At 44.8% G+C, this 25,062-nt stretch overlaps 1 protein-coding gene across 2 annotated transcripts; it reads left to right on the forward strand.

Annotated features, from left to right (window-relative positions):
• The first annotated feature begins 10,360 nt into the window (after positions 1-10,360).
• ODC1 (ornithine decarboxylase 1) lies at positions 10,361-19,949 on the forward strand. Of its 2 annotated transcripts, none has more exons than XM_080341716.1 (12): positions 10,361-10,906; positions 13,285-13,393; positions 13,567-13,712; positions 13,883-14,056; positions 14,227-14,399; positions 14,692-14,826; positions 14,993-15,074; positions 15,408-15,491; positions 16,765-16,927; positions 17,008-17,120; positions 17,380-17,594; positions 19,497-19,949. In XM_080341716.1, exons 3-12 carry the CDS (start codon positions 13,611-13,613, stop codon positions 19,636-19,638), a joined length of 1,383 nt encoding a protein of 460 aa, XP_080197842.1. In that variant the 5' UTR covers positions 10,361-10,906; positions 13,285-13,393; positions 13,567-13,610; the 3' UTR covers positions 19,639-19,949. The 2 variants fall into 2 exon arrangements, with proteins under 2 accessions (XP_080197842.1, XP_080197841.1); XM_080341715.1 differs by having other exon boundaries at positions 10,361-10,593.
• The last annotated feature ends 5,113 nt before the right edge of the window (positions 19,950-25,062 follow it).

Here is a 25,062-nt window from a genome sequence, read left to right on the forward strand (position 1 = left end):
GTGCCTGAACTCAAACTGAGTTAATTTTGGAGACTCCTCAGAAGTCAGATGGGTAGTGATGGTGTAGTGTCCTCCTCCTGAACACTGGTTGAGTGGAGCAGGAGGTGTGAAGGGGGCTTATATTCTCTGCTTTGACCACAAGAGATCAATGCCATGAGTATCTCACCTGGGAACACCAAACTGCCAACTAAGTCATTGTGCAACCAGGTGTAAAAGCAGGGAAAGCAGGAGGGAGAAAGGCTCACTCTAGGCTTGTGGTTAAGGCATTCATCTAATTGTTTGCCGACAGGGAAATCTAAGCTTGTAGCAAATTGGTCTGACCCCATAGCTCACCCTACTTTGAGCAGGAGGTTGGAATAAATGACCTCCTGAAATTCCTTCAAACTGGAATTATCCTATGAGATTATGATACCTGTTCCTGAAATTGTTTTTATTCTAATGATGACCACATTTAAAAGGGACAGATTGTGCAGCTGACTTCCTCCCCTTTCCAGCTGGCTGCTCCAGTCATGAGCAGTGGACAAGCTCCTGGGTTCCATTGCTGGTCTCACAACTCTTGGTTTCAGCAGAAAAGGCCGAGGACACCCATTGTCTGGTGATGGGAATGGTCTCAGGAGATGAGGGCTCCTATTCCTCAGGCTGAGAAGTGTTTGTGATCTCGGTGCCTCATTTTGCAGGTGTGCACACCAGCCCCCATGCATAGCAGTGGACATCACCAGTGTGCTAACAGCGTGCTGCTGGAGGAGAAGCTCTCAACTGTTTGTGGTGGTTTCTCAGACTCCCAAGGAAAGTGCCCAGCTTACACAGAGGAGGTCCAGAGGCATTTCTGTGGTCAGCAGAGAGAGGGGAGCACCTGGGCAGGCAACCTAGGGCTCTCCCTGCTGTTCTCCAGTGAGTGCACTGGGAATGGAGGAAAGCAAGAATACCTCTGAGAGCAAGCACTTCAAATTGCAATGGTATGGCATCTCAGTGAAGTCCTGAAAACAGGCAAGGTGGATCCAGCCCACAGCAGGGACCAGGAGGCTCAGGAAGGGCAGGTGGGCTGGAAAGAGGGACTGAGCCTGGGAGCTGTTTTGGGGTGACGCTTTTTGCAGAAAAGAGACCTTCAGGGAACAGGGCAAACCTATGTACCAAGGAGCAGTCAGCATTGTCTAAGTTTCATCTAACAGATCAGAAAAAGGAAGAAAAATAGAACAGAATGCTCTGAGATTAAAGAAATAAATGAAGATAAACCCAAGGTTTTATCATTCTGCAGCAATCCATTTGAGAGGTTTCACTGTAATCCATGGAAGGACTCAAGGAAATAACAGCAACTAGATAACTGTGGTATGGTTCAACAGTACAAACAAAGCTGTTTATACTGATTCATCTTCCCACACTTCTTGGTTCAATAGGTCAGTACTTGTAAATCAAAACTCACAGCATTTATCCCACTGTGCATCCTTACGTTTGTGGCTGTATTCAAAGCACCTGTTAACAAGTGTGCAGTGAAGATCACTGCCCAGAGCAGGACGTGTGGATCCCTTGCAGATATATGCAGCTTTGTATAGCACTGCAATACTGACCAGAGGACTAGTAGAGAATAACTCCCACATTTCATTTTTATAGTGTTTTTTTGTCACTCCATGCCCTTTTTTATGAAACAGCACATGCATGTGAAAAGTAGCAGTTGAAGGACATTTTAAATTCATTAAGACCCAAAAGTGTTGCTCTTATTGAGATTATATTCTTGTCCTATTGAAGCCTGGGAGACTGTCTGAAGAGTAAGGTACAATTTGATATGGGTAAGAGCAGAGGAATCAAGGTCTTCATTCCTTAGAAGCCTGCAAAATACTTCAGTTTTGCAGCACACTACTGTTCTCCCTTGATAACAGCACTGTAACAACACTGATAACAACAGGCTACATTCTATACCTGTTGCACAGTCATGAATGCAATGAAAATGAAGGCCAGATATTACCTGCTCACGTAAGGACAAGGTCACCCGATCACAATTAGTAAAAGAAAACACAGTAAGGGTTTGACTAACTGCATAGCACGATTACAGCCAAGTCCTGGCATCAGACTGTTTATTGCTGCAAAGCCAACACTAGTGACCTATTGTTGTACTTAGTCATAAATAATTCCTTTCTGAGCACCTCTGGAGCTCTTTGCAATATCAGCCGGCCGATCTGTACAACCTTGCGGTGGTGAGAGGGAGACAGTGTTGATTTGGGGTGCTCCAGGCTGAGCCTGGCTCGGAGCCCGGGTGCTGCTCTGGCAGCAGACGCCACTGCCGGCTTCTCTGCAGGCTGCCTGCATGGCCAGGGGCAGCATCTCCGGTCTGCCTGGCCCACCGAGACCCACCTGCCTGTGAAAGGCAGACAACACCTTCTTCCAACCTCTCCTGACACTTCTGGGGTATTTAGGCTTGGATGGGTTTTGCGAAGGTCTTTCTTCCTTGTGTCTACATCTGAAGGACTCCATGCTGGGAGCAGAGTCTCCCTGGCCTTCCATTTTGGATAAAATCCGCTTTTTTTAACATTACCACTGGATCTCCCTGATGACTCTACACCTAATGTTTTCAACACTGCAGATGCTATCTGTTGTATATACTAACCACATATCCTTGAAAAACATTCCAACAACCAGCTCATAACAGATTTTACAAAACCTTTCTGAGTCATTTTTGGACTTTACTTTTTTTTAAGTGTGGTTCAAGAAGAGTCACCAAAACAGTGCCTGCCGTGCCAGGCAGCGGTGCATGGCGGGACCACGCGCTGCATCCCAACCGAGGGCTGCAGCATCGCGTGGGTACGAGCCGGGTCACATGGAGTGCCATGGGCGCCATCCCTCACAACAGCATCTGAGTCACTGCCGCACGCCGGGAGGCAAGGTGAAAGCTGATCAGCGGTGCAAAGCACAGCGCTGCACCAATTGCTTCCGTGGGGGATAGGTGCAGAGCGGGGCCCTGGGGGGAGCGTGGGACAGGGGCTCCCCCAGCTGAGGAAGCATCCCTGGAGGCTGTACCACCCTAAAAACACCTGAGTCATAATCTCCTGTCCTCCTCCTTCCTCCTGGGAGTGGCAGCAATTTGCTATCGGCGTAAGCCTGCTGGAGCAAACCGCGAACCCTGCCGTGCAGCCAACGGACGAGCCTCCGCCCCGTTGTCCACCTACACCTCGCCCTCTTGTTTTGGGAGGAAGGGAACAGGACAGACTCCTGCTTGTTCCTCCACGCCCGGGCCCCAGGTCTAAGCAGCTCTGAGTAGTCAGAGGTGGTTTTTCCCAGGCTGTTTTTTGTGGGTTTTCTTGGTTTGTTTTGTGTTTTTTTTTCCCCACGCAGAGGAAGAATTTGTTCTTGCTCTCCATCCCTCGTGCAGGTGTGCTGCCAGTGGCTGGCTCTCCAGCTGTTTTCAGCAGCTTCTCCTTAAAGGTGGTATTCCATCCACAATACCAGACCATCACTGGGTCTGCTCACCCAGCCTTCTCCCAGAGGTTTTAAAGAGTAACTCTCCAAAGGAGGTAATACATGGCTCTCAGCGATTTCCTCTTCATAGTTGGGGCCAAGTGCAGCTCCTGGAGAAGAACCCTTCCATTTGGAAAAGCAAGCCACCTCCTGCACTCATCTAGCTCACTGATTTAATAAATAATAGAGTGAATAATGAATAACCATTTACCACCTTGGAATCTCCATGCTGGCAAGTTATGGAGAAGCAAGTGTCTATCCCAAATTCTGCATTTCTCTCCCCTCTGGACTAATGGAGTATGTGCATTAGTTCATCCAGGGATATATTCCTGGTCTCCCCATTTAACCTGCTTATCTTAAACTATCTTATCCTATTTGCCCCACAATTTCTAAAAAGATCCTACTCAAGGACAAGATCATGCTTGTGAAATTTTTCTGTGTATTGGTTTAGTTTTGGCAAAGTTAGGAGGTAGTTAAAATGAGACTTATAATGGAAAGCTAGCTGCTAGCGTCTCTCCATAATACCTGTCTACCTTGCAGGAAAGTTGTGAGGATTAATTAATTTGTGTTTGTTAAGCACTTTGAGATCCTAAGATCAAAGGTTCTATAGAAATGCAAATTGTTATTATAACGATAAATTCTTTATATGAGCTCATATGTTTTGCCTTAGAGGCACAGTCTCACCCTGAGTTGCGTAGTTATACACGTAAATCTTCAAACATTATGATGAAAATATACCTCTGAGGGCCTGATCCTTCCTTTTGCTCTTGTACTTTATGCACAGAGCTCCCTTTGACTTCAGGCAGGTCCCGTGCATGGGACACTTGAGGGATTCAATGCGTTTGGGAAATGAAAAGACCATTGTGTGTGCCTCTGGGCTTCGCATTGAGACACATAATTCCACCTCACTCCATAAAATGGCTGCTGTTGCCGCCAGCAGTTATGTCCATCTTGTTAAAGAAAGGACTGAGCAGATGACAGAATTTGGATGTGAAATTTGACCCTCACAAAGCCAAGGTTTTCAAAGGTTTATTTAACCTGCTGGAGAAGAAGGAAGGCAAGGCCTAGCTCAGCTGTCACATGGAAGTCTTTCAAGGAGTGGAAGGTATGATCCAGATACTGAATTGTTCCTCTGACATGAAAACCTTCACAAGTTCTCAGTTAGCCTGGGAAACTGTTTGCTACACAATACATACCTAATATTACCACAGAAGATATTTATTATGTTTAACATTTATAGAATTTATAATTTTCTAAATTGTATACTCTCTTTTTCTTCAAAACTTTTGGGCCTGATTTGATGCACTATCCAACATATTCCCTTCTACCCTTCACATTATCAATTCCTCCTACCAGAGATGATAACTGAAGTTTAATACTGCCATAAACTGAAGTCTAATTCTGCCGTAAAATTTCTTATATTTTGTGTTACTGTAAGAGAAAGATGTCCTATGTGTTCCTATCACTTGTCTATTTGAAGACAGTAAAAATCAGAGAAAGAGAAGACTGCAGTGAAAACCAAGACACTAGACTTCCTAGTCATCCTTACTTTTATCAAAAAGTGTTAGTGTGTGCTCAGAGCTCTGTGCTGGGACATACATCATCCAGAAGATAAGCCTTTGTGTCAGTATGTGCATCATGCAAACACAAATCTTAGGGGCTGAGCTGTGCTCACCAACACGTGCCACCATCTACTGTTGTCCTCTGCTTCTTCACGTTGTACACTGAACTACTCACCAGTAGTTGCAAGTTTGCCAGAGCAGTCTGTAACCTCATTGTGTTTGCACAACACCCGAACATCTGATCCATGGAAAAGATCTTAGACACTAAAGAAATGACTATTATTGCAAAGTGCTAATTTCTGCAAATCATGGCAGATTTCAGGTCCTGCTGCTGCTTTCCATGTTGAACAGTGACCTCCTCTCCTGGTGGCCATTGCAGAATGTGCCAGACAAGATGCATACAGGGGCCATACCCAGCACTGACATCATAGAATCATAGAATCACAGAATCGTAAAATCATAGAATCATAGAATAGTTTGGGTTGGAAGGGACCTTCATAGGTTATCTAATCCACCCCCCCTGAAATGAGCAGGGACATCTTCAACTGGATCAGGTTGCTCAGAGCCCCGTCCAGCCTGGCCTTGAATGTCTCCAGGGATGGGGCATCTACCACCTCTCTGGGAAACCCGTTCTGGTATTTTATCACCCTCATTGTAAACAATTTCTTCCTCATGTCTAGCCTGAATCTCCCCACTTTTAGTTTAAAACCATTACCCTTTGTCTTGTTGTAACAAGCCCTGCTAAAAAGTCTGTCCCTATCTTTCCTATAGGCATGTTTTAAGTACTGAAAGACTGCAATAAGGTCTTCCTGCAGCCTTCTCCAGGCTAAGCAACCCCAACTCTCTCAGCCTGTCCCCATAGGAGAGATGTTCCAGCCCTCTGATCCTCTTGGTGGCCTCCTCTGGACCCTCTCCCACAGGTCCTTCCTGTGCTGTACGTCATCAGTGGTCATCCTTTGATATAACACTTAAAATGCTTACAAGCACCGAACGTTTCTTCACTCAAAACTTGAAGCTTACTCAAACTCTGAGGCTGCTTTTGGTGTAAGTCAAGGTCTCACCCACAGTGGGCTCAGAAACTGGCTGTGAATTATGTGTGACAACAATACTGTGCACAGCAGATGCCCCTTGGTCCCAGCAGTGTTTTCACCATGGCAGAAGACAGTCCTGTACATAAGAGATGTGATGTAAAGTCTGAACATCACAATGCTGTACTAGCAGGACTGACCATTGCCTCTCCATTTTCTGATGGAAGTAGCACTGCTGGCTGCACACACAAAATCAGTCTGTCACTTCCATGGTTTCCTCTTCATTGACCTCATAGTACAGGCTGACCTCTGATTTTCAAGCTAATTATCAAAAGTTCGCACGAGCTGTTCTCACTTCTCCTGACTCTCAGGGAATTTGGAGAATTTGAGGCACAGTCTCACCCTGAGTTGCGTAGCTCTTGTCTTTGACAAGAGCAATATGAGATGAAGAGTCTATTAAAATACAAAGTCCATTATACATTGCCTATAGAATTAAATACACCAAGTGCTAGAGCCAAATCTTATGATCTGGCTCACCTCTGGTGAATGCTGAGCTCATACAGAGGATGATGACACTCAAACACCTCGCAGTATCAAGTATATTTAACAACATGTATATGAGAGCACTGCTTTTTTCCACTTTTTTTTTTTTAATCTCAAATCTGTAAATGTGAAGAACTAGAAAAGCCTCAGACACAAAAATAGTGCTGTAATGTCAGAGCTATGTACTTCACCTCATAGCTGGTGTCTGTGAATGACTAGCTTTGAACATATGAGGCAACTTTCTCCTAAAAAAGGCAAGTTGGAAAACAGAAATGTAAGCATTTCTGCAGTTAAGCTGCAAAGCAAAGCTTTCCAGTCACTTCACAATGTTTTCAGTCATTCCATCTCTTTCAGTTTTGGCACTGTGAGGACCTGTTTTAGTTTGTTACTGTGACTCAAAAATCACCACATCACGTTTACAGCACTCAGTGGCAAGAAAATTCATTAAAACACCTAGAAAATCCAAAATTATGGCAAAAATCTATCCTGGAAATAAACTGTTTGCTTTAATGGCCTTTTTATGAATGACAGGGACAATATAGAGCTTTTTTCTCCTTGCAGTGGGCAACAAACTGAAAGGTAGTGAGGAATTGCTGCCCCAAGAGAGGGGCAGCCCCACATGAGTCCTCCATGTATATGCCCCACACCTTGCAGCCTGCAGGAGATCTCCACCTCACACAGGCCCATGGCACAGCACACCCCAACCTGAATTTCGCTCTCTGCAGACCTGGATATATCACTGAATCTCAGAGGGAAAGAAAGCATCTGTGAAATGTCAAATGTTACCTCAGTTTCCTCCAGCTGCTGTGGTGGTGCTGGCTGGGGACAGAGTGGATGCTTGGCTCCAGTGCTTCCCAAATTTGGGGGTCTCCAATAGCTGGGTGACTCATCACTCAGCAGGACCAGGGACCACCAGGTTGCTGCTGCTGCAACATGCTGTGGGGCTGTCAGAGAGTCCTCTCCATCCCCTTTCCATGGGCCTTGCTTGAAAAGAAAGCGAGAAGGGGAAACATCAGGAAGATGTGGCCACACTCTCCTGCCAACAAATGCTTTTCCAGTGCCCTCTTCTGGAAAATGTTTTTGGCCCGCACAGCTGCTTCATGTAAGGTAGTTTTGAGACTGGTGGTGACTTGCAAGGAGCTGCATGAGCATCTCCCCACTCATCAGACCCAGGATCTGCTCTTCTCCTGTCACCCGTAGACCTGTGCATCTCCGTATGCCCTTGAGAGCAGCTTGGCTGGACCCTCAGGGCACTAGGCAGAAAATGGGTAGTGAAGGATGAGCCTCCTTGCTCTCACCTGATGTGCCTGGAGGCTGTCCGTGGCTGTCCTCCAGCAGAGACACCCAGGGCCAGACCCCTTCCCTCCCTCTACTAAGGCACCTCCCATAAACCTTGTGCCCCTCACAGCCAGCCATTGCCACCAGCAGCAATAAAGGAGCCTCCAGAGACAAAAATTGGGAGGAGGATAAAACATTTTGGTAATCCCATCCTTTTGAGAACCTGATATAACATCACTATTAATCACCCACAGTTAATGAATGCGTCAGTTCCTCAGCTAATTGTACCTTAGAGTGTTTCTTGCTGCACCGTTTTGCTCTGAGTCCAGCCCATTTCTTCCTTCACTCTCTAGGCTCAGGTATGACTCCATGTCATCTCACATGATGGTGGCAGGTCCCACCAGCAGCTGCCCTCCCACATCAGCCAAGGCTGGCCAGCCCGGACTCTGCTGGGGATGGAGCCATTGGCCCAACGCCCACCCCAGCTGGAGGGTGGAAGGGGAGAGGTGGGATGACGGCCAGTACCAGGGATGCTGTGGAGGGATGGGGCCAGGTGATGGCCACCATCTCTAGACTGGCCTTGGCTCCCAATTTGTCTGCCAGCTCAGTGCGCAGCTGGGCTTCTGCAGTGGTGGCACAGCCCTTCACTTCTCTCTCCAGACACTTTCCAACAGCTAAATTGCCTCTGCTGCCCATGAACCCAAATCTAGAGGCTCACGAGCCCTGTTATTTGCTCTGTTAACTGTCAGGGGAGGTGGTGTGAATCTCCTCTGGGTTTTTGATGAGTTTTCTTGGCACAGGCAGCACTTGTGCAGTGACAGGAATAGCTGTTGAGGGATGGTAGTGCCCCAGGGACCAGCTGATGTGAATGGTACACGCTGGGACAGTTTTCCCCACTGCCTATTTGCTGTGATTTAGAAAACCTTCCTCAATTCATGCCTACACGTGTGGCCGCATAGAAACACTAAATATATTTTTCAAAAAAAATTTTAGGAGCTTTTGTTCATTCTTTCATTTAATTATTTTAACCAAAGTCAGCTGTCCCCAGACATTTCTTTTGGCTATGGCCCAACTGGCCTTTTGTTTCTTATCTGCCCAAACTTGGTGTTTTCCTTTATTTTACTCCTTCAAGGGACTGTTGTGCAGCCGCAGCCTTGGCTCCACCTCATCCCCGCCAACCCAGCTCCAGCAGACAGAGGGCTAGAGGGGGAAAAGTGGGAGAGACAGGAAGATGAGTCCTCTGAGGCTGGTGAGTGCAGCATTTTTGGTACCCTGATGAAAGGATCCTGCTCAGCAGAGGTCAGAGTTCCCCATCACCTTTCCCCAGGCAGGGCCCAGGATTTCTCACAGGGCATTGTACTCATCCACCAGCTCTGCAGGACAGAGGCCAGCCAAATGTCTCTGCTTTCGGAAAGCCGTGGCCCTCCATTATTTCCTCATTAAAATAGCCACTGATGACTTGAACGTGGGGAGCAGGAGTGCCGGGAGCTCCATCCTGCAGCATGGGCTGCAGAAAAGTTTCCTGCCTTTCTTACAAATGCTCCAGAGCTGGCAAGGTATAAAAAACCCCTTTTCAGCATGGCAAGGGCAGCCTCATCCTTCCGTGCTCCTATGTACAGTGACAGGACAGGGACTCAGTTCCTATAGGGTTGTATCTACCATGGGGGTAGGACTTCAGCTTTTTAAAGAAATGGGCAGAAAGTGCTCGTCCCAGCTGGGGTAGAAATAATTGTTCCAGGGCTAAAACAGAAGAGGGTTACAAGAAGCATGGAATTTATACCTGGTTACAACTTCCCCGCAAGCTCGTTTTTTAAACAAGACAGCACACAGGGAGACAAAATAACCTTAGAGCAGAAACAGATATCAAAGCAAAAGTAAACATGATGATCAGTGTTATGAAAGGCGTTTTGGAGAACAACCTGGGCAGGCAGGGATTGAGTCAGGGGCAGCACGGCTGTGAGCAGGAGCCAGTGCCGATGCGTGAACCACAGGGGCTGTAAGTGCCGCGCAAACGGGATGGCTTCAACGCCTGTGCCACCCTAAGTGTCACCCCACCGATGTGACATGCATGATGCTCTGGGTCCGCCGGCTCAGAATTTCCTTTCTCCGGGATTTTCCAAAAGCACCGCTCGCAGCCCGGCCCCCCCAGCCCCCTGCATCCCGCTGCCGCGTTGAGAGGACGCGCAAAGGTACTGTACTGGGGCCGGGGCGGCGAGCTCCGTGCACCTGCTGGCAGCGGGCAGGGCTGGCACCGCGCACATCACCCGTGGGGGACCCCGGGACAGCGGACCCGGGGCGGGCGGTGCCGCCGCAGTCCCGGCGCGCTCAGCGCACCGCGGGCAGGGAGCGGGGAGGAGGAGCGGGCAGGGGGCGGGGAGGAGGAGAGGGCAGGGGGTGGGCGTGGCGCGCCCTGCGCGTGTTCGCCGCCAACGTCACAATAGCGGCTGGCCAGAGGCCCGGCCCGGTCCCAGCCGATCGCGGCTGGTTTGAGCTGGTGCGTTGCCATAGCGACGCCGGCTGCCCTATATATAGGAGCGCCGCGGCGGTGGCGAAGCTTTGTCAGCCGCGGCGCCCCGCTCGCTCCGCCAGCCCCGCTCCTCCTCAGGCGGCAGGGCGCCTCCCGCACAGCTCCTCGCACCGCGCCCGGCTCGCAGGAGGAGGAGGTGGCTCGGAGCGAGGGGATCAGCCGCCGCCGCCGCCGAGGCTTGACCGCAGCTCTCGCGCCGCTGCCCGAGGTGAGGAGCGGAGCGGTGAGGGGAGGAGCGGTGCGGTGCGGTGAGGCGCGGTGAGGCGAGCGGCGGGCGCGGCCGGGCCGCGGAGGGCGCACGGCGGGAAGGGTCGGGGCGCGCGGCGGGGCAGGCGCGCGGCGGAAGCCGGCCGGCGCGGGGCCACGTGTCTACGGGGCCGCTGCCAAACGGGCCGGGCTGCGCGCCGGCTCTGCCGCCGGGCACGGGGCCTCCCTCCCGCCTTCCTTCCTTCCTTCCCTCCGCGCCCGGGGAATCCCCGGCCCCAGCGGGGAGAAAGCAGGCTCCGAGCGGCTGCGAACAGGTCAGGCCGCCTTGCCTGGGGACGTGTTGGCGGCGTGTCCCGGGAGTGGGGGTGGGGGCGGCTCCGCCGGGCTGTTTCCGGGGTGGGAAGAGGCAGGTGCGTGGCAGGAACACGGCTCGGGGCGCCCTGGCTCGTCCTTAGGCCGGGTGCGGAGCGACTCCTCACAGCACTCCCGTGGGGTCCCGGCCTGAGGCGGGAGCGCTTTCCTGCGGGGCGCAACTCCCCCGGGGGTCTGGGGGTAGGGGGGCCACTCTGTAAGGTGAGCTGGGCTTTAATAAGGTGGCCCCCAGGGCAAACTGAAACGCCTCCTCGAGAAGCCCCAGGCTGGAGAGCTCGGTGCTCTGCTCCCCGGGCAGGCAGCGCAGCCCCAGCTGGGGCGGGTCGCTCAGCCTGAGGACCATACGGATTTACAGAGAGAAAGGCCGTCAGTGAGAGCAGGGCAGCCAGGCAGTTCTTTGCCGGTAGCAGTCAGCAGCGATCTGCTAAACTCTAGGGTCAGGAGCGCCTCGGGCGCCCTTTCTCGCCGCAGCGTTGGTATTTGAGTACAGAGCCTGCAGGCATGACTCAGCTCTGTCTAAATACAGCTGCTGAATAAGGGAATGTTCTGGAGAACAACTCCTAAATGAGCACAAATTGTCTTTCTTCTGGGAAGCTGCAGAGTCTTTGCACGCAGTCCAAATAGAAATACACACTGGGAGGCTACAGTTTGCATCTGCATGATCATGTGCTGTCTGTATTCTGTGTAATTACACTGTAGTTAAAATTGGGCAATAAGGTGGAGATGGAAAGCATGGAAGAGCTTAACAAAGTCTGCTGTGACCAGTAAAAGTAATTCCGCTTTTTGAGGTTAACAGGAAAAGTGCTTTTCATGCAGAGGGGAGGATAAACTCAGTTCAACCTGATGGTCTTCACTTAACTGCAGCCAAAAGTCCCTGAACTGCTTTCTGCAAAGCTGCAACGTCTTATTGAAATCATCCTACAATAAGATGCAGGTTCTCTTTAGCAACAAACAGCTTCCTGAGAAGTGTTTAATTTGCTATTTCTTAAGGTCCTTTCAAAGAGGCTTTTAAGAGGAGACTTTAATCCAGCTTATGGGAGAATTAACACTGCATGTGAATGAGAGCAGGGGGAGAATGAGACTCCGTGGATTGTTGGGTTTTATTTCATTAGACCTAAGGCTTAATCTAGTTTGAATCTCCAATCTGGTTTGTCTCTGATAAGTGAGAATTGATCAAAAGATGTGGAGTAGTTGCTGACACTGGTAGTTCAGGTGCCGTTTATTCCTGAGGGCTCAGTTGAAGTTGCATAATCACTGACTTTTCAAAGTCATTCAGTATATGAAGTCTAATGAATTGTAGTATACACAGCGTATGAAATGAATGATTCTGTTGGTATTAGAACATCATTAGTCTGCAACAGCTATAAAACATTTTACTTTTCTTATGGTTTATAGCCAGTCTTTTTTGAAATTGAGGGAACAGTGATGTAACTAAAGATTAGTGAATAACTTAGAGTTTGCATAATCTTCAGTCTGAATCTGTATGACTAGATTGAGTGTTAAAAAAAAAATGCTGAGACAAGGCAGAAGGCTGGACCTGGTTACATGAAACCATATCTTTCCTATGAGTCACTTGCAATGCGAGGTCTTTAAAAGGTAGCATACACTTCTCCTTGAATTAATAGTTTAATGGAGGAGGCTGTCATTCTCTGTTTGGACTACCCAGTAAAATGGTGACCGATGCACTTTGCCATGGATTTCATGGATCCTAGATGTCAGAGTTCTTTTGCTCTTTAGTTCTCGTTCTTGAGAGACTTTATACTGGACTGGTAGTAGATTTGTGTTAACAATGAAGATTTGTTAAGGACTACTGTAAAATCCTCTTATAAAGCATTAATTAGGATCACTGTTAATACTGTGTGCAAATCACTCTCCTGGTGTCTGTCACTCCTGACAGGTGAGGTTTTTGTGTAGCCTGGGGGTCATGGGTAGAACAGGGAAGCTCTAACCACCAGCAGAACAGCTTAGGCAAGCCCTGATCTCATGGCTGGTTTGTGCATGGTCTGAACTACAGTAACGATCCAGGTATTCAACTGGCTTTGACGTAGTGAGAGTTGTTACTACTCAGAAGTCAGTAACATCCTCAGATTCTGTCTGTAGTAACATGTAATCCCTTTTCCCAAGAACTGGCAAACTGCAATAGTGCTTAAGAATTGCTTAAAAAAGAAGTGGTCAGTATGTTGATACTGGTGCTAGCTGTAATATTGACAGCTCCGATATAGAGGTGAAGGGAAAGACAGTGGACACTTCCAGGGACTTAGACTAATATCTGACAGTACTTAATTGATTGATTTATTTATTTTTTTTATTCTTTGAATAGGTTTAGTGCATCATACGGTTGCTGAACAGAGGAAAACTTTCCTTCAAGCCACCAAGATCATTTTGTAGAGTGCCTCCTTGGTTCTGATTAAATCTGATCTGTCATCTATGTAAGTTCCTAATCTGCTGCTGTTAGAGATAACTGTAGAAGTCGTATAATTTTAAATTAGATGACCATGACGTAGTGGTCATGTAATGACTGTATGAATTTAAGTGAAGCAGGGAATGTAAACCATATGGATTCAAATGAAGTAATGAATGTGGGTTTTTTCTTCATCAACAGTTGGTACTTAAATCTCTTCACATAAACCTGAAACCTTGGAAATCATGAGTAGCTTCAGTGATGAAGAATTTGAATTCACGTTCCTTGATGAAGGCTTTACTGCCAAGGATATCCTCGACCAAAAAATAAATGAAGTGTCATCTTCTGTAAGTATGACAGGAAAATTATTGCATGTTGTGAATGCTACAAATTTATAAACCAATGGAACAGATTGTCTTTGCAGATTTTCTGCAAGGCAAACTCCTCCTCAAAGGCTGACCTCTAGGCTCATCCTGTTATCTGTTGTTTGTAACTTTAAGATGTGTGTTTGCTCTAGGATGATAAAGATGCCTTCTATGTTGCTGACCTCGGGGATATTGTAAAGAAGCACTTGCGGTGGCATAAAGCTCTCCCTCGGGTGACCCCCTTCTATGCTGTAAAATGTAATGACAGTAAAGCCATACTGAAGACACTTGCTGTTCTTGGTGCAGGTTTTGATTGCGCCAGTAAGGTAAGATCTTAACTGTGTTCTGATCTGTGACATTAGTATATGTTCAGCTTTACAAAATGTGTTCATACAAAATTAAGCATAACCAAGCAGTGTCTTTTGTTGTGCTGATTAGTCTGATCATCCGTCTAGAAATAGCTTTCACAAGTGTAATCTGTTCTTTCTTTCTTCAGACGGAAATACAGCTGGTACAGAGCATTGATGTACCTCCTGAGCGAATAATATATGCAAATCCCTGCAAACAAGTATCTCAAATCAAACATGCTGCCAGCAGTGGTGTACAGATGATGACATTTGATAGTGAAGTAGAACTAATGAAAGTTGCAAGGGCCCATCCAAAAGCCAAGTAAGTTATGCTATTTGTTCTATATTTCTTGCTTGGGTTGCTAAATTACGGAATCATGTGCTGTTATCTGAAACTTCTTCTTCATGAGTTAAGATGAGCTGCAAAATAATGAGAAAATAGACCTGGTTTTAGCCAATAAAATCTAATCCTGTGTAGCTTACTGGCACATTAGGAAGAGACGGATGAGAAAGCTTGTATGTTTAGGCTCAGCCTCATTCTAAGGTTATACCTGCCTGATAATGATGTCTTTTATACTGGAACTTAAACCATTATATTTCTTTCCTATTCCTAGGTTAGTCTTGCGCATTACAACTGATGACTCCAAAGCAGTTTGTCGTTTGAGTGTTAAATTTGGAGCTACACTTAAGACTAGCAGGCTTCTTCTGGAGCGTGCAAAAGAACTTGACCTTGCCATTGTTGGAGTTAGGTGAGTTGGCAATATCGAAATATATTAAATGTCGCTCCTTGAAGTGGTCTACCTGACAGTAGAGATACCTTTGCATATTGTTACTTGAGTTTTGTATAAACTGCTTGACTAATAGCAGTTTATAGGGGGGACAAATAGCAACTGATATTTTGTATCTCTTTTGTAGTTTCCATGTTGGAAGTGGATGTACAGACCCAGAGACCTTTGTTCAAGCCATTTCTGATGCCCGCTGTGTGTTTGATATGGGAGTAAGTCTAGTTCTGCTTTCTCTGGAACTACTGCTGAACTGTTGTGGCAAAACTGAATCAAGTGAAAAATGGTTAAGAGGTTAACAGAAAGCTAAGTCATTAGTTTCATGTTGGAATTTTTGAGGTCATGGTGGTTTACTTTGACCAGTTCTGCAAAAATCATCTACAGATGCGCTAAAATCAGCAGCTTAAACTCAAGTGACGACTACTACTTGAACACAATGAGTTAGCTCTGTTCCAAGTATTAATGAAATGACTTTACATTGCTTTTTAAGCTAAAACAATAAACTAAGAACTCCTTTCCTGACAGCATTGTCCTAAATCTTATTTTAGGCTGAACTTGGCTTCAATATGTACCTGCTTGATATTGGTGGTGGCTTCCCTGGCTCTGAAGATGTCAAGCTTAAGTTTGAGGAGGTATTGTTTTGCTTTGCAAAGAACTTCTCAGGTTGTTGTCTTTTTGAATGTTGATCTAGATTAAAAAAAAAATCTGACTTCTATATTGGTATGCAGACACACTTGCAAGAATTTACTTGTCTAGAAATTGAATTCAGAGAAAGAGGGGAATTAGCTTGAAAACTGAAAATTGGGTGAGCCCATTAGATACATAGCTAAATGACTTCATAAACATGCAGAGGTACCAAATTTGTAAAGCAGGTTGGATTCTTACTGGCAGAGACTTCTCTCAGTTGATGCTGTACTTCAGACCGTTTGGATGGGGAATCCTCTCAAATAGGATGAAAAGGTAGTTCTGAACCCATACTGTCTTTCTGGGTGGCAGCAGACTAGGTCGGTTTCTGATCTGGTTTAGAACTAGCTTTCAGATCATTTTTAATTGATCAGTGTTCTCCAGTCTGCTTTCATACAGAAATACTTCTGCTTTCAGAGCAGTGGCTGGGTATTAGTAGCACTTCCACTTGCAGCAGTGTTGTCAGAGCACCTGCTAGTCTAAAATTGTTTGAAATTATGTTATATATTTACACAAGGAGACAGCAGATAAGCTACATAATGTGAATTTTCTGCTGCTAGTGTGAGCCAATGTTGCATCACTTGTAATACCTCTTAATGAAGACTGGCTTCTCCTAGTGTAATATTGGCTTACATGAAGCATGAAGAGCAGATGATGTTGTCGTTGGCCTCCATGGCATAATGCAGTCATGTGGTTGGAGGCAGCTTTGTAATCACAGAGAACTTCAGAACTTGTAAAAAAAAAAACCTCCATGGTGGCAACTGAATTTCAAAGACAATGACAAAGCCTTCTGTATTATTAAGATCCTGTGAGATGACTTCTTTAGGATGCAGTAAGGTGGGGGATATTGCATGATAGCAGAACTACAAGTGGACTGGAAATCAAAGTTGAAGTGTGGGGACTTGCAGGGCATTAATGCTGGTTTAATGAGTCTAGGAAGGGTGATATCCTGTAGACTCAAACATGAGCTGTTTACTTGCAGCTTAAAAAATTTAAGTGACCAATGTCTGCTTTTGTTGTTTTGTGCAAACTTAATCCCAAATAAAATTTTGAGTGGGAAAAAAGCAAAACTAATTGTTAGAGATTACAATATGCAAATAGTTATTACACACTTGACCAGTGTATCATCATGAACATGAAAATCTGACTTCATCTGAGACCTCTAAAACAGCACCTGAGTAACTGCTGAAGTACTAATATTGGCAACTGATTCTTCCCTAGATCACAAGTGTAATCAACCCAGCACTGGATAAATACTTCCCTTTGGATTCTGGAATAAAAATTATTGCAGAGCCAGGAAGATACTATGTTGCATCAGCATTCACCCTGGCAGTCAACATCATTGCAAAAAAAATTGTCTTAAAGGAGCAGTCTGCTTCTGATGGTATGTAAATCTAGACATAATCTTAATTATAGGCAAGTTCTTTCCAAGCATTCTCTTACTGGTATCTCAACTTCTTCCAGATGAAGATGATGCAAATGACAAAACTCTTATGTACTATGTGAATGATGGAGTCTATGGATCATTCAACTGCATCTTGTATGATCATGCGCATGTTAAACCAGTGCTGCAAAAGGTATGCTTGTTCAGAAGTATCAAATACTAGTTGGGTATCATGGATGTAGGGCAATCCTTGTCACAGCAGCCTCTTCTTGGTTCACTGCTCCCTTCATGTTGCCAGAATTCAGCATTTGATTTATGAAGCATGCAGTGGAATTAATTCAAAGCCAAGGGTGGAGATGAGGTGGAATGTTTTACTAATTATAATATTTCGATATTATTTCTGGAAGCTCTTTTTTATTGTCAAACTAATTATACTCTGCTCTCTTCTTTAGCGGTCTAAACCAGATGACAGCTGCTATTCCTGCAGCATATGGGGACCAACATGTGATGGCCTGGATCGTATTGTGGAGCGTTTTAATATGCCAGAGTTGCAAGTTGGTGACTGGATCCTGTTTGAAAACATGGGTGCCTATACTGTTGCAGCAGCTTCTACTTTCAATGGATTCCAGAGGCCAACAATACACTATGTGATGTCAAGACCTGCATGGTTAGTAATAAAGTGTCTCGATCCATCAGTGGTTTTGATACAGGTGACTATAGGGCAATAGCTCATGTCAGTTGACTGCCTCTTAACAAAGAGGGCCATGGTCTTGGTGCTGTTTCTCTTGGAAGACTTCCTTGTGCTGTGGGAAAAGGCCTCTGAAGGCTTTTGCCATGTGCTTAGAACAATCCTAACACTACTGATTACTCTTTTTCTGAGGTACTCACTTCCAGGAGAGGCCCTTTTAAAGGCGTGATGTTAGGAGTCTTTTAATTAAGCCCCGCTTCTGGCTGGTGTTTTTCGCTGTTGCACAATATATAGAATCATTACAGATTTTTTGACAGTTATCTTCTGTGACCAGTAATTAGACCAGTCAATCACAGTTCTAATAGTACACTGTCTTCCAAATTGACAGCTTGCTAAGTCCTAACTGCAGGAAACAGGCACACTCAACAGTGCTGCTTCGCAGCATGATATGTTTTTTTGAGAGCTGTTCCTTAGTTTAGATTGAGCTCTGGCTCATTGTGTAGTGCAGAGTGTCAGATCTCCAATGAGAAGTTATTAAACAGGTAAGCAAAGAGAGCAGGACTACCTCTTGAGTGTGAGGATGCTGTGAAAGTGCACCTTGAACAGCAGTTCAGAGTAACCTGGGTGCTCTTCTGTGTATGACATGTTAACAGATTTCATCTTCTTTAAAAGTGGGGTTTCCTGTAAGAGGAAGCACTTACGTCTGTATTGAAGTCTGCCTGCTAAACTGACGGAGAGTGTTTGGGCAGCAGTATTGCTGTTGAGTTACTTTCAAATTTACTGAAAATGCTTAAGTTCAGGGGAATTCCTGCTGTAGAAGAGGAAGCTTCCTCCATTCTATAAGCAACATCTGTAAGCAAGTCTAGTATTGTTTCTTTCCTTTATGTAGCCTCCTGTGAGTTTGTGTTCTTCAAACCAAATGAAGCTTTTAGACTTCCTGTAAAACTCCAAACTTGTGTCTAATTGAACTAAAAAAGGCTTTTATGTATGTAATCTACATATATAAAGGCGTGCAACTAAATTTGTAGCTAGATAACTGAAGATAAGGGACAAGATGACTACATATGTTTAACTAAAAGCTAGTAGTATATGGGGAGCCATGTAATAGCACAACTTTTTGCTTTGCGTGTAGTATAGGATAACCGAGTCCAAAAACTCAGTCAACTGAAGTTCTTCTGAGCTTGTCTTTCAGTGCAACTCCTGAGTATGGAAGGAGTTATGTGATTTTCACTGGTCAGCTCACTTACATCCCTGGTCTGTCATCCATACTTCACTTAATTCAAGTTACCCAGGAGCATGAGGGTGTGGGATAAGGGGTAGTCAGTGACATAGGTCTGAAATTCTGACCTAATGACCACTAAGTCATTAAGTCTTTATAGTGTATGGTATACAGATGTAGCTCCAGTTACACAGGTGCATCTTTGCAGACCTAGATCCTCCCCAGAAATGATGAAACCAGCTTGGTATTGGCACTTGCTCTAAAGCCTAACCAGCCACAAGTGACCTGCCATAGATTCTGCTTTGATATTTTTTTGTTGTTTTTTTTTTGTTTTTTTTGTTTTGTTTAACCTCTATTAATGTTGTTTGGATTGTGGAGGTTGTAGAGTCTCCTGTTCTGGAGACATTCAAAACCTGCCTGGACGCCTTCCTGTGTAGCCTCATCTGGGTGTTCCTGCTCCAGCGGGGGGATTGGACTGGATGATCTTTCGAGGTCCCTTCCAATCCCTAGCATTCTATGATTCTATGCATTCTATGATGAGTAAAGAGTTGATTTTGTGCACCCTGGAAGTAAAAAATAAGAAGTACTTTGCTTGGCTTCTTTTGTCACATTGTAGTGAAAGGCTCTTTTGACTGTTGCTTGCTTTTTTTTTCCCTTTCCAGGCAACTGATGCAGCAGATTAAGCAGCGAGGGTTCCTGGCTGAAGTGGAGGAGCAGGATGTTGCTAGTCTGCCACTCTCTTGTGCCTGGGAAAGCGGAATTGAGTATCCAGCAACTTGCGCTTCAGCTAGTATTAATGTATAGGTAATACAGAATAATTAACTGCAAGATTAGTCATTGAATTTCGGGCATTTGGGGGACCATTAACTTAATTCTTGCTAGAATTTTTAAGTGTTTTGGTTGTTTTTTTTAAAGTTTAGGTTTAGCATAAATGCAACAAAAATGACTAGGAGATGGGTCACAATTATTGGTGTTCCTATGGAAACTATTTGAATATTGTTTTATATGGATTTTTATTCACTTTTCATGTATGCTACTAAAGACTGACCCTCAACTGTCAAACAAGTATTTGTAGCTTGTGTATGGCAGAATGGGCTAAGCTTAGCGTTTTGTGACCTCCCTGTTTTAAAATAAAGTATATTGAAATAACTGGTCATGTGTTTGGTTAATCTGTAGAAAATTAATGTGTCATGGGTGGCTCTTACAACATTTATGAAGGCAGACCAGATTCTGCAACCCCAGAGCTTATTTATTAATAACACAGTTGCCATCTCCTCCCCTACCCTTGCCCTCCCAACTTGCTGAAGTGAAAGAACCTGTTGATAGGCAGGGAAACTAAACTGTGTCTTTTAAAAACATATTATTAGAAAAAGCTTGGCTATCAACAACATGAATATTGTGCCAGTTCTTGTAGAGTCATATTTGCCTTTCACTATTGAACACTGGTTTAACGCAGTCACACTGTTAAATGCCATGCAGTTTTTATTCATTTCAGTTTGTAACTGCTGTGGCAAGGACACGCTATTTAAACACACAGGCACTAATGAGAGAATACAGCACATGGCTGCTGCTGCTCAGCTGCTCATTATGTGCATGGAGATTAAAGTACATAATGAGAAAACTTAAGAACCTGAACCTGTGTGGCAGACTAGTAAGTGACAACTACTCTCTGACACTTTTACTGGAACTGTAGTATAAAATGGATGATAAGAGGTGGGACTCAACATTCTTTGTGTATGCAATACAATTCAAAGCTCTTATTTAATGTTATGAAAATACATGCTACTCTGTTAAACTGACTTTGGATTAAACATGATGCCAATAGGTAATAAATACTAAGACCTAATATAGGGTGTGTTAATGGTAAAATCAGTGAATTTGGTTACTGGAGTTGAGGATACTGACTTGTACTTAACCTGAGGCTAGTTTGTTACCACTTCTGTTGCGCTAAAATTGCACAATGTTTCCGAGACACTTAACAGTTCTGGATCAGGATCTGTTCAATCAGGCATCCCTTAGCAAATGCCTGATGTGTAAAGAGGAAAACCTTAATGTATCAAGTAAGTATGTAAAGCTTAAGCTAATTTAGAGTAAGTGTTAAAATTTCAAAGATCATCCAAAGGGTGACTCTTATTTATTCTCATGCATACAGTAGCCAGCTGTTTGGCTACTGAACGACACTCATGTAAAGTCCAGTATGTACACATAATGGAGTGATAGCCTTTATCTCAAAGAAATTCCCTATTTTAAACCAGGATTTCTTTTAGCTCCCCCAAATTCTTGTAGAAACCTAAAGATTCTTAGCATGAAAGCAAAAGTAACGAATGGTAACCAAATGTTACGATAACAATTTCACATTTTAATCTTACTCGTTGAGAGCAAAGTGCATTTGAACTATGGAGGGAGAGAAAACAAAGAACTGGCACCTAACAGGAAAGACTGCAGTTGTCTGAAGGACATGTAGGTGCCTGTGAACCTGCCTGTGTGAAGGCTGGGGATGGCTGAGCCAGAAGGGTGTAGGGCTGTAGTGAGACCTGATGTGACAACTAGTGCTGGAGCCTGTTCTCCTGCCTTGGGGGGGCAAGGGGCCCAGTCTGGCTTCTGCTCTCAGACAGTGGAGACCAGCTCCAGCAGGTGCTTTGAAGGTGATCACTTATGGAAGCTAATGAGAAAGCTCCCATGGGAGGAATGTGATAGGCTGCCCATTATAATAATTAATTGATCTGCTTTTAACTTTATTGATTGTTTTAGTGATTTTTATTAGGTTTTGTCTCAAACTCCAAACAATTACAGACCAGCATTTTGATGAACTTACAATGTTCACCAAAAGGTATGTAGCTGACCTCAGTTCTTTACCTTCCTCTTCCGTGGTAGGTGTGTTGTAACCTCAGCTGGTGCTCTGTAAGCTGTATCTAGGGAGAGGATCAAGTGCTTAAAAAGAACTGTTAATCTTCTTGAGTGCCTTCTGTGTAAAAACAAAAACAATGGGTTTTTCTAGCTGACTTGTAGTACTTATAGGTGCAATAAATCTTTACAGTAGTGGTGGTGTGATTTTAGGCAAGGCACAAGTTTCTCATTTTAAGTTGGATGACGCTGAGCAGGTGTTCTGGGTTCTAGGATACTAAGTATATATATATATATATACACATATATATATCTCCTTATCTCACAGCTGCCCTCCTCCTGGCTTGCATAGAATCCTAGTGGTCCATTTCCACTTCTTACAGTGTTTCTAAAATGCCCCAAGTGACAGGAATCAGCCAGATGGTAGATCAGACCCTCCTGACTGTGGGGATTCCTTACCATCTGAACTGGGAAAATATGGTTCTTGGTGTAAGCCAGATCTGGAGGGAGACCCTTCTCTCACAGACCTCACCCCCAGCAAATACTATCATTTAAACAGATCTCTAATAGTTAAACACAGCACCAATTTGCAGTAAGACTGAAATGGAAAACTTTATTTCTGGTCAAAACCAACCCTCTTCAACCAAAACAAAAAAGAAGTCCACAACAGTTGCAAGAAGAGCTTAGACAACTGTTATTTAATCATTAAAAAAAAATAAATAAAATAAAAAAAGGTCATTACTCATTGTAATAATTATTATTTTTAAGTTTTTCTTGAAATAAGCAATGATCAGTAGCAAAATAAAGGAGAGTAATTTGCTTTAGAGAAGTGTCCCTGGTTTTGACAAGCATCATATGGTTTTCTTTAATGTTTGAAGGCATTTGGTAGCTCAGTGTCTGTGGTCTGGTTTCAATAGCCATGTCACAAATGCCTCCAGTACAAACGACTCTTTAACTAGTTAAAACACTGTATTTGACTATCCTGAAAATACACTGAGAACAGCGAGCATATGTCATAGAACAGTTTCAGTGGGAAGAGACCTTCAAAGGTCATCTAGTCCAACCAACTGCCATGAGCAGGGACATATTCGACTAGATCAGGTTGCTCAGAGTCCTGTCCAGCCTGGCCTGGGATGTCTCCAGGGATGGGGCATCGACCACCTCTCTGGGAAACCTGTTCTGGTATTTTATCACCCTCATTGTAAACAATTTCTTCCTCATGTCTAGCCTGAATCTCCCCTCTTTTAGTTTAAAACCGTTACCTCTTGTTGCAACAGGCCCTGCTAAAAAGTCTGTCCCCATCTTTCTTATAGGCCCCTTGTAAGTACTGAAAGGCTGCAATAAGGTCTCCCCAGAGCCTTCTCTTCTCCAGGTTGAACAGCCCCAACTCTCTCAGCCTGTCGTCACAGCAGAGCTGTTCCGGCCCTCTGATGATCTTTCTGTCCCTCCTCTGGACCTCCTCCAACAGGTCCATGTCTTTCCTGTACTGAAGGCCTGGGATTTACGTTTTGGCAAACTTTGCTATTGCTCTTCAGCTGGTTTTGGAGTCCTCTGCCTACAGGAGGTGTTTAGAGCAGCTAAACCACAGTGGTGCCACTTTTTGGAAAGCTGATGGTGAGCACTTGAAGAGGAACAGCCACCAAGACATTGCCCATTGCAGTGAGAATCTGAGGGCTAACTCAAAGGTGAGTGCTTTGGGCATGAGCAAGGGAGCCTCCCCCATTTCGATATGGAGAGGCCGCCAGCATCACAGGCAAATGCTTGAGCACTGGCAAGCAAAAGGAGCTTCCTGAGGGGAACAAACTGCGATCTTGTGTATGTCCGTGTCGTCTTGCAAATATCGCTACAATCCAACTAATATTAGACCCTTATTTGCATCTGTTTATTGATTCTGACACTACAGCAACAATTTTTCTCAGTCTGTTAGTCTTTGCCTAAAGACAAAAGCATCAGCACACTGGAACTAACCCTCCCTCTTCCTCTCACTGATTTTAGGGAGCTGATCCCAGTCTTGCTCACAGTATTCCCACAAAAGAAAAAAAAGAAATGCCTTCCAGTTGTACTCTCTTCAATTCACACTCTTGGAGTGCTTTACAAAGGAGTAGTTGGCTCACCCTGCCTTAGTGGTACAGAGCCAAGGACCATGTTCCAGTCCAGAAAGTGGTCAAGGGATAGTGAGGCTGCACAGCAATTCGGGGAAGGAAGAAAAGACAGAGACACCAACATTCTACCATTGCTGGGGAAGTGCAGGGTCAGCCTAAGTACCTTGGGAATGCAGCAAATGAGCTGAGAAAGGGCAATTGTAGCAGCTCAGTGTGGAGAATTCTCAAAGTACTTTGCAGTCACAGGAATTCTTCCATCCATCCTTAAAATGCAGTTCTCTGCTTTGGGAGAAGGACAGGATTTGGATATTCAATTGACTTAAGCATCACCCTTCTATATTTGGCTATTAAGCTGACTAGCTGGAAGAACAAGGTAGTAGCTGTAGATGGGTGCTTTTGCAAGGAAAAGGGTTGCAATGCTTGAACAAGATAATGCAGATGCTGTTTTCAGCAAGATAATAGAGATGCTGCTGCCCTTACTGTGGGGACAGGAAGAAAATAATGTATCATGTTGCTAGATAAAAAATACCTGCTTAAAAACTCCAGCTCCTATTAAGTACAGTTCGCCAGTAGCAACAGAATTTCACTGTAACAGCTCAATAAAAATTTCTCAGCAATGATTCTCCTGCTTTCCTGCAATCAAAACTTACATTAAACTATCAAAGCATCCGGCCAAAGTGAAAAGCAAAAGAAAATCTAACTCGCCACGGAAAGTGCAGATTCTGGGCAGGGAAATTGCTCCTGCACCCTGCCAGGACGGCTCGCCAGCCTCCCCTGGAGGCAGGTGCTGTAGGACTCATCTGCTTCAGCCGTGTGGGTTTCATCCCCCATCGGTGTGATTGTATCTGACTGCAAGCGGAGCCAGGGTGTTCCTCTGACCGGGGCCAAGGGAGATCCTCTCAGAGATAGGGATGTGGTGACTAATTAGCGAATCAAAAGCCCGCAAGATGGAGCTCGATTCAAAAAAAAAGCATCCAAAAAACCCCTGTCTGTCAGAGCCAGAGAAGTCAAGAGAAAGGAGAGAAATGGAAAGATTTCAAATGAATCCCACACTCTTGATGTTAGACTGCAGCATGAGCGAGATGTTATTAGAGAGAACAAATGCAAATAAGAAAGCACAAGGAAAAAGTATTTACAAAATAATAATTAAACTCAAAAAAACCCTCAAAGCAAGCTCCCTTCCCATCTGTTCACAGAAATGGGAAACAGAGAACTCAAGGTTTTTAATACACAGAAAACTTCAAAATGAGTAGCGTGTTTGTTTTATTTTTTTTAAATTTAT

This window comes from Nesoenas mayeri (genome assembly GCF_963082525.1).
Source record: "Nesoenas mayeri genome assembly, chromosome: 3".
Taxonomy (NCBI): Eukaryota; Metazoa; Chordata; class Aves; order Columbiformes; family Columbidae; genus Nesoenas; species Nesoenas mayeri.

What these genes read in the sequence shown, in the direction of transcription:
- ODC1 (XM_080341716.1), top strand. Translation starts at nt 13,611, where the DNA reads ATGAGTAGCTTCAGTGATGAAGAATTTGAATTCACGTTCCTTGATGAA. An exon ending in GTTTTGATTGCGCCAGTAAG is followed by an intron (nt 14,057 to 14,226) that starts GTAAGATCTTAA and finishes TTCTTTCTTCAG; the next exon opens with ACGGAAATACAGCTGGTACA. An exon ending in AGGGCCCATCCAAAAGCCAA is followed by an intron (nt 14,400 to 14,691) that starts GTAAGTTATGCT and finishes TCCTATTCCTAG; the next exon opens with GTTAGTCTTGCGCATTACAA.